The following is a 9238-nucleotide window of genomic DNA, read 5'->3' as shown; positions in this document are numbered from 1 at the left end:
TCAATATGAAGGGTGATAGCTGTCAAATGGGATCATACCCAAACTTGTTAGCTGCTCTATTTCTGTGATATTTATTTTTAGGGAATTTATCAACTATGTTGCAGAAATCCTTTTCACTGTAGTCTACCAATCACTCCTGTCCATGACACAGCTGCCCACAAACAGATAAATCTGTAAAATATCCCCATGAATATGTGAATTTTTCTCCCATACCTGGATTAATTCTGAAGTATTCTTGCCCTTGATTTCATTAACTTGTCATTTTCACTAATTGAAATCCACTGAAACTGTAGGACATCAACAAAATTCCTATCAGCTGAAAATGCTAAACTATTTTCTCCTTTAGATCATTAACTTTTGAGCAAATTAGAGTCATGCTGCTGACTATATTTTCTGGAAGCTGAAGCACCCAGATGTTTCATTTTCATGACATTTAGCATTTAATAAACCCACTGTTACTGGTACTAATTTTTAAAATGCCTTTTCAGCTTTTGTTTTGAAAATAAATACATGACAAAATGCTTTGGTACTTTAATTTTCTCTTCTAGTCTTTGGGGAAGATTCCAAAATAATTAGCTAAATGATCAATCAGTTGAAAAAAAAGTGAATTTCGAGCTGGATCCAAATGTCCCTATAATGTATAGGAATCTATTAACTGCTATTACATCTGCCCAGAGATGATAAATCACTTGGCAAGGCATTAATAGGAAAAAACTCTCTTGACAATAAACTAAAAAGTGGGATGATTTGTATGATTTAAACAGTAAGGGGTTTAAAATCTTAGAAAATGGGTATTTTAGTTTTTACCTTTGACATTGTTTACATTTTTGTGAATTTAAAAGAACTCTTAATGCTATTTGACTCATCACTCCAACTCCTTGTTCTAGTTTACTAATTTTAAGAGAACATGTCATCATTTAAGTTGAAATGTAGGTATGCTAGTATATCTATGTAATCACGTCTATGTGTAAGACAGCAGAACACTGTATTGACTTTCACACTCAAAAAAAGCCATCAAGCAGTAGTGATTTATTCAGATTTTTTCAAGGCAGACTTATACATATTCACATCAAAGCAAAGGAGGCTCAGCTGTTTTGGGGAAGGCTGGCTGTATGACTTTGACAGGAAGAGGCAGATTAGAGAGGGGCAGGAAAGGTTCTCATCAAGTTGTCTTCATCAAGTTGCCTTTTCTTCACTGAAATGCTTCTTCTAAGCCCTAATTTAACAACATGGTACTCAGGACTTCTCCTTTTCATTGTTTCTTTTCTGAAGGAAAAGAAACTCCACAGGAGCTGGGTAGCACAATAAATGTGCATTTATATCTTTGTCATTCAGCCGGAAAGTATGCCTGGAGTATTGATAGGTAGCAGCTTTATTTTCCCATTTCTTTGGCAGGTTCAAAACCAAGAAGACCTCCATTTTCTAGTACCTCTCTTTAGAATTAAAAAAGCAGGTGAATTAAATGCTTCTGTTACCCTTTACCATAATTAAAATTTTTCAGTTTGGTGATTCAGTATCAAAAAAGATTGCTTTTTCTTCTAACTGGAGCTAAATGTGGGATTAATGGGAAAACAAATTAATTTCTGAGCAAAATTTAGCACAAAAAATGAAAAAAAAATAGAATTATGAAAGCAAATATCACACTGAACAGGAAGAAACTTCTTATTACCTCTGCTACTGCCCAAATACAGCCGTTTCCAGATTCAGCCACCAGCCATACTATCTAATACAATTTTGTTGGTGACTGGGACAAACCCCAAAGGCTTAAGACATGGGCATGCTTATTACCATTCAGCATTCTGAAAGAAAATTAATAGAACATTTCAGGTAAAATCAAATCTGAAGTTTACCTGTTGGCAGAGTATCTTTTAGAATTGCAGAATGATAAAATGGTTAGGGTTGGAAGGGACCTTAAAGATAATCTAGTTCCAACCCTCCTTCCATGGGCAGGGACACCTTCCACTAGACCAGGTATCTCAAAGTCCTGCCCAGCCTGGCCTTGAACACCTCCAGGGATGGAGAGTCCACAACCTCTCTGGGCAGCCTGTTCCAGAGCCTCACCACCCTCACGGTAAAAACTTTCTCTCTAATATCTAAACTAAACCCAACCTCCTTCAGCTTAAAGCCATTCTCTCTGTCACTACATGCTGTTGTGACAAGCCCCTCTTTAGCTCTCTTGCAGGCTCCCTGTAGGTACTGGAAGACTGCTATTAGGTATCCCCGAAGCCTTCTCTTCTCCAGGCTAAACTGCCCCATCTCTCTCAGCCTGTCTTCATAGGAGATGTGCTCCAGCCCTGGGCTCAACTTAATGACTCCCTCCTGGACTTGCTCCAACATGTCTACATCTTTCTTGTGCTCGGGTTCCCAGTCCTGAACACAGTACTCCAGCTGAGGTCTCACTAGAGCAGAGTACAGGGACAGAATCACCTCCTTCGATGTGCTGGCCACGCTGCTTTTGATGCAGCCCAGGATGCAGACAGCTTTTTTCACTTCTAGCACACACTGCTGAGTCATGTCAAGATTTTCATGTACCGGCAGCCCTAGGTCTGTCTCCCCAGCCCTAGTCTCTTTCCATTCTCTGCCCAGCCTAAAGCTGTTTTTGGGACTGCGCCAAACCAGGTGCAGGACCTCACACTTGGCATTGTTGAACTTCATCAGAATGACCTGGGCCCACCTCTCAAACCTGACAAGGTCCTTCTGGGTGTTATTCCTTCCCTCCAGCGTGTTGACCGCATCGCACATCTGGGTGTCATCAGTGTCATCAGAGTCATCAGTGAACTCACTGAGGGTGCACTGAAACCCACTTTCCATGTCAGCAATAAAGATGTTAAAAAGCACCAGTCCAAACACTGACCCCTGGGGAACACCCCTTGGCACTGCTTTCCATTTGGACATTGCACCACTGACTTCAGCACTTTGAGCATGATCATCCAGCCAATTCTTTATCCACCCAGTGGCCCACTCATCAGATCCACGTCTCTCCATTTTAGAGACATAGATGTCATGTGGGACAGTGCCCTTGTTCAAGTCCAGGGAGATGATGCCTGTTGCCCTTCCCTCATCCACCACTGCTGTAACCCTATCATAGGAGGCCAAGAAATTTGTCAGGCATGATTCGACTTTAGTCATGCCATATTGGCTGTCACCAGTCATCTCATTATTTTCCTTGTGCCTTAGCAGAGTTTCCAAGAGGAGCTTCTCCATGATCTTGCCAGACACTGGGGGGAGACTGACTGACCTGTCATTCCCTGGTTCTTCCTGATCTCCCTTTTTAAAAATGGGCATTATGTTTCCCTTTTTCAAGTCAGTGGGAACTCCACCAGATTGCCATGACTTCTCAAATATGTTGGATAGTGGCATAGCCGCTTCCTCAGCCAGTTCTTTCAGTACCCATGGTAGTATCTTGTCAGGTCCCATGGACTTGTACACCTTCAGGTTCCTTAAACGGGTTTGAACTTGGTCTTTTCCTGCAATGGGTGGAGAAGAAAAATGGAACAACTTAGTTTATTCTTAATACAGAGCAAGAATCAAGCCAAAGGGAACACAAGGGCCACAATTTGAGCAAGAACATATTTTTCCCTTTGAGAATAAGCAATTCAGCCAAAGAAAAAGGCTCAAAGTTGTAAAAAGATTTTATCTAGTGAGTATTGGTAAAAGAGCTGTGTAATAAAAGTGGTATCTGGAAAGTGCAATTTTTACAGTACTTTTCCCAAAGGAAGCATTACTGAACGAATTGCTAGGTTTTTGGACCAGGCAAAATAAAATGTATTCTAAAATTTTTACTAATATCTATCATAATAAAAGACAAAACTGAAAACTGAAGAAAACTCTGCTTCAGTATAAGTATTTACAACAATAACTAACCCAGTCCTTGAGATGTGAGGACTTCAGAACAAATGGTTGTGTGGAGTATGTATCACAAATGACATGTGTACACAAAAATCCATAAACCAAGAGAAAGCCCAAAAAATGTTATTTCATTGTTTAATCAAATGACTAAGAATTCAGCATTGGGAGGTATACTCAGTTTTGCTTACAGGTGAATAATATGACTCCTTATGTATTTGGCTAATTGGGAATTTCTGGAGAACTTCATTCAGGATAAAGGGATAGTATACAAGCTAGAGATCTAGTGATCTTTCAGGTGTATAAATAATACATGTTTCATATTTTCAATTTCCTTTGTATTTCTTCTTTCTGGAGAACTAAAAGGTGGCAGAAATATCCTTTAAGATGAATATTTAGCAAATACTACTTTTATATGTGGTTCCTGCCTAGAAACCCTCATAAAGCATTTTTAATTTCCTTTTATTTTGTCAATTACCAGCCCCTCACATCTTCAATTTTGACACTACTATTCATGTAATACTTTCAAATTTTTTATTGGCTTCCAAATCTTCAATCCCTGCAAAGAAGTGCTACCAATGGCATGTAACTGAGGGAAGTCAGATGCTGACTGTCTTAAGTTCAAAGCAGCTTAAATGACCAGAATTCTTCCTAAGGGGGCAAGTCTCTCATTTCTTACTATACTGAGAGGTGGAAGAAAAGTTTTAAGATAGGAAAGGGAAAAGTGCTTCAGCTGCTCTCCTGAGTCACTGTGTCTTAGCAGATAAAGGTATCTAAAACTGTGCTTACTGAACTTCTATTATGCTGTCCTAGAGTTTTTATCATGGAAAATTTGGCATCTAAACAAGACTACAATAAGCAGTCAGTTGTTGTGTATAAAAAAAATCTAGCTGTGAAGTTCTAGAGTTGGGGATTGGTGGGATAAATTTTTGTGGCAATGTACAATTCACATATATTCTGTCTTGTGTTCTAAATGGTGACCCCAAGCGTGGGACAAATAGCATTTTGTTGATTTTTAGTAGAACATGTATAGGATCTGTGTAACAACCAGCTGTGGTGGGTCAGCCTTGGTTAACAGCCAAATCTCCACCCAGCTGCTCACTCCTGCCCTCGGGAAGAGAAAATAGGAAGAACAAGAATGAGGAAGATCATGGGTCAAGCTAAGGACTGGCAGATTGTTTACTAATTACTGTTGTGAACAAAGAAGATTCAGGGAAAATAAGCTCATGAAAATGTACGGTTTCATGATTTGGATAGTGGGAAACAGAAAGGCAAACATTAAATTAACATCTTTCCTCCTTTTCTCAAGCCTAAAGTCACTCCTTCACACCAGTAATGGCTGGCCCATGGTGGTTCTCCTTCACTGTTTTGTCCTTCTCAGGTTCTCAGCCTGCTCTGGCATGGATGTTTCATAGACTGTAGAGGATCTCTGCCCTGGTGTGGAGCAGCTCCTCTTCCTCCTCGTCTTCTGGTCTTGGTGCTCCACCTTCTGCTTCTCACTCTTTTTGTTCCTCCCCTCTTTCTCTGTGGCATTTCCAAACCTTCCTTACAAATGCTTTCCCTGGGGCATCACCATCATGGCAGCAGGGCTCAGCTGTGCCCTGAGCTGGGTGTCTTGGAGCCATCTGGAACGGGCTGTGTTCCAGATGGCTCCAAGGTTCCAGGGCTGTGTTCCAGGGCTGCTCCTCACAGAGGTCACCCTGCAGCCCCCACCAGCACCTGGGCACCTGCAGTGCTGTACTCCAGCACAGATAATCACTAAAGAAGACCTAAGTCTTCTTACCCAGACTTTCTGAGCACCCCCTCACTCACTGCTGCGTTAGAAACAAGCCACTGAGAAAAGCTCCGTTTTGCTGGAAGTTTTTAAAATGGACAAAACTGGACTCCAGCTGTGACATAGGTAGAAGTGTGAAACTGAACAGGGACTGAGGGCTGTGGTGGGGTCTGGGGACTGCACCAGCAAGAGTGAACGGGTCAGGCAGCAGTGATCTGTGACCAAAACTTATCTCACTGGTCTTGCTGGAAATTCACCACTCCTGTAGACTTTATCAGGATTTTAGCACCTCAGAGAGAATTGTGCAGGCAAACTGCTGAGTGACACACTTCACATGGGATGGCTCACCAAACTCTGTGGGGCAAAGGACTCTTGAGGCCCAGTGCAGAGCTGAGCAACTGCAGCTGTATCACCTCCAGGCTGTAGTCTGTTTCCCACACCAGATCATCTGCCTTAACCGTTGCTGATACAGGCAAGCCATAGTTCCTGTGGGGTGTGGAAATTGGGGATCTCACCATTTTTTGCGCTCTCAGTTTCTTGGTGGCCATTTTCCTAATTGTCTGAACTATAAACTTGTCATTGGAGATCACAGCTTTGTCTGTACTTTTTGTACAGTTGTATTATACATAAATAAGCACTTTGATGAGCATAAATTATTTAGTGTAGATGAAGTCCAACCTTGAATGACTGCAGCAACCATTTGGCTTTCCATATGTCAGAGCGAAATCAATAAAGTGTGTGATAAAGATGGCTAAGTATTACTAAAAGCCCATTAGGACTAAATACAATGCTGGATTAGTAAGTTTCCCAGCCTAATTGCATCTTTATAATCAGAAGGTTTCTAAAGCTTGCATATGTAAACCCTTGTCCTGCACTTTTGAATTCACAGAACAACATATCACAGCCAATGAAGCAGGGTTTATATTTTTTATTTTCCAAAATATATAACAAACAGCATAAGTTTGTGCAATATTTCAGGCTAATTTTAGTAAAACCATGCAAACCAGGAAAATTTTTAAAGTTTCCAGGTGAATTTAAGGAGAAGAACGCTTGCCCCTCTGAGAGTGGATCTGTTTTTTTCTGTTTTTCTAGGCAATGACATAGATGAGGAAACAAAATTAAATTACTGATTTTACATCACTTATGCGATTGTATTTACTGTTTATATTTCCAAAGCTTTCAGATATCTAACACTGAAACATTCCTAATTGAAGCATTATGGAAATGAGATCCAGAACAAATTCTTGTTATCTCCCATCTCAAATGGGAAGGAAGGATTAAGGCTAACTATAATGACTATAATGAAAAAAAAGTTCCAAAAGACGATGACAAAAATAAAGGCTTATAGTATACATTTTTTTGTCCTGATTATTTGCATTAGATAAAATCTTGAATTAAATGATTTTTCAGAAAGTTAAAAACTCAGTTTTAAGACAGCTTTCACAGTTAAAACCTAGGGCAATAACACCCATCATAATATATACAAAATCACAAATTGGGAATAAGAAGTTGCTGGAAATATAAAAAGAGATACCAAAAGAAAATTGAAGATCATAATTCTACCATCAAAAATTCTCTGTTGGCAGTGCTATCTCCAGACCAGATCTTTCAGGGTCTGTGGGGACATTCACCATGAACACTCATGTTTATGGTGTGATTCTAAGTGGGAATAGCTGCTTCCAGAGCAGGACCTGCTCCTACCTCTTTCTGGTCACCACTGCTTAAACTTCTTGTTGCAATGACAGGTTTTGCAGCACATGACATGTGCAATATCAGAGCACATTAAGACCAAGAATCCAGTTCATGTAAGGCCATGACCAGTAATCAGAAAATACCAACTGGACCCAGCAGTGTAACAGCAAAGCTTTCTGAATTGCAGTAATCTGTCAAAGAATCAGCTGTCCAAAACTCACATGAGTCAATTATTTGAATAAAGTAAAATGGATGGGCAGGGAGAGTGCAAGAGGGAGGAGGCCAATGCTATCTCAGTCTATACTAAAAATAAAAAAAATAATATACAGTTTTTGGTGTGTTCAGACTCAACAAGTAGTGGGTTTGCACAAAGGGGATCATGTTGCTTCAGCAGGCAACTACATAACTAAGGTCACTGCTGTATATTTCCCAGATTAAATGCAAAAAAATATAGTAATGAAATGCAAACAAATAGCAGCTTGCAAAAAGGCATTATTTACATTGCCAGACATAGACTGGTGAGATACCAATTTTCATTCATGTGCCTTTAAATAGATCAAATGCCATCTTGTCTCCTTTTTAGGGCAACAAATTCTTCATTTCTTCATAAATGCACAAAAGAAGGTTGAGGACAAGCACATCTACTTTCAGTTCTACTGTAAGCCACTTACAGTAGTGTGCTGTGAGGAAGTTCTTTCATTTAATCTAGTAAAATGAGATACCTAGATTATTCAATGTGTTTAAGTTTCATTTTTTTTCTGATTCTTTGTTTGGGTTTGGTTTTGTTTTTGTTCACTGATCTGAGACAGCATCAAAATCACATAATTACTGCAAATTTGTGTTGCTTTAGTTTCATGAATGTCATCTCACATCCTAGCTTTTCATCTGGCTTAAGCTAATAGCAACTTGTTGGCTGTTGTATTGTCTCCATTTACGTGGCTTTTGCTGCAAAACAATCTGATTTAGCCATGGAAGAAAAGTGGAAACACTATAATTACTTCATTTGTTTCTCCGAACCTCCATGTTGGTAAAGCAGTGTTTTTCCTAACCTTTGCCATCTGGTTTCACTTTCTCTTCTCACTTAGGGCCTTAGGAAGAGAAGAGCTTGTATTTCACCAACAGGCAGGGCAAACAGTCCATTTAAGTTTCAGATTGAATAGAAATATTCATCATTAACATGACTTGTGGAGTCAACGTACTGATAGTGTATTGAGCTGCTCCGAATAAGAGTGAGCTTCAGGCTACACTGGTCAATGAGACATAAAAATAGCACCAGTCACAGAGCACATTTTCATGACTTAGTGAGGCATTTTCCTGTCAGCAATTTGATTGAACATTAAGAAGAAATGGTTTAGGATTGCAGCTAGTCTTGCAATCTTGCTGATATAAGAGCTACGTTCAACCTTTCACTCCTTAGATAAGATTAAATGGAATACAGACTCACTTCAATGCTGAGCATGTAGGTAAAGAAAAACAAGAGCGAAAGAGGCATGAAAACACACGCACATGCTCACACACACAATCACATCAATGCCTTGTTAGCATTGCAGCCTTTCCATGAGAAACTGGGCACTTTTACATTTCTGTCTTTGTTAAACACCGTTCATTACTGCTTGTTCTGCCGCTGCCCCATGGAAACAGTTCCAGGTACATGCGTGCAAGTGGATCGCGTTCCTGCAATGACAAGTACCACTGTAGCTACTGTGGACCTCAGCAGAAAAGATAAAGTGCAAAATGTCAGTGATCACAGGACTCAGTCTCTCTACTGCCCCGGTTTCCTTGTCTTTCTCTTGGAAGTCTTTGAGTGAGTCTTTTCTTCCTTGTTTGAAGGGGAATTAATTGGAAATTGCAGCCCAAATCCATTAGGTCCATTTAGGAAGACACATTGAAAGTAGCGGACAGGAGCTAGGAAAACAAGGAAGAGAT

General features: G+C 40.0%; 1 protein-coding gene across 23 annotated transcripts in view; it reads right to left on the bottom strand.

The window, feature by feature from the left end:
* Positions 1-1010: 1010 nt before the first annotated feature.
* Positions 1011-9238, bottom strand: part of TRDN (triadin) — a 223406-nt gene continuing 215178 nt past the window's right edge. For 22 of the 23 annotated variants that reach the window (XM_058801368.1, XM_058801382.1, XM_058801372.1 and 19 more), the window contains one exon: positions 1011-3467. In XM_058801368.1, the coding sequence (XP_058657351.1) occupies positions 1963-3467 (1505 nt within the window). In that variant the 3' untranslated portion in view covers positions 1011-1962. Of the gene's footprint in view, positions 3468-6580; positions 9218-9238 lie in introns of those variants that run through there. The other variant, XM_058801392.1, reaches the window with a different exon arrangement.

This window comes from Ammospiza caudacuta, chromosome 3 (assembly GCF_027887145.1).
Source record: "Ammospiza caudacuta isolate bAmmCau1 chromosome 3, bAmmCau1.pri, whole genome shotgun sequence".
Lineage (NCBI taxonomy): Eukaryota > Metazoa > Chordata > Aves > Passeriformes > Passerellidae > Ammospiza > Ammospiza caudacuta.
This window is presented reverse-complemented; position numbering and strand designations above follow the sequence as displayed.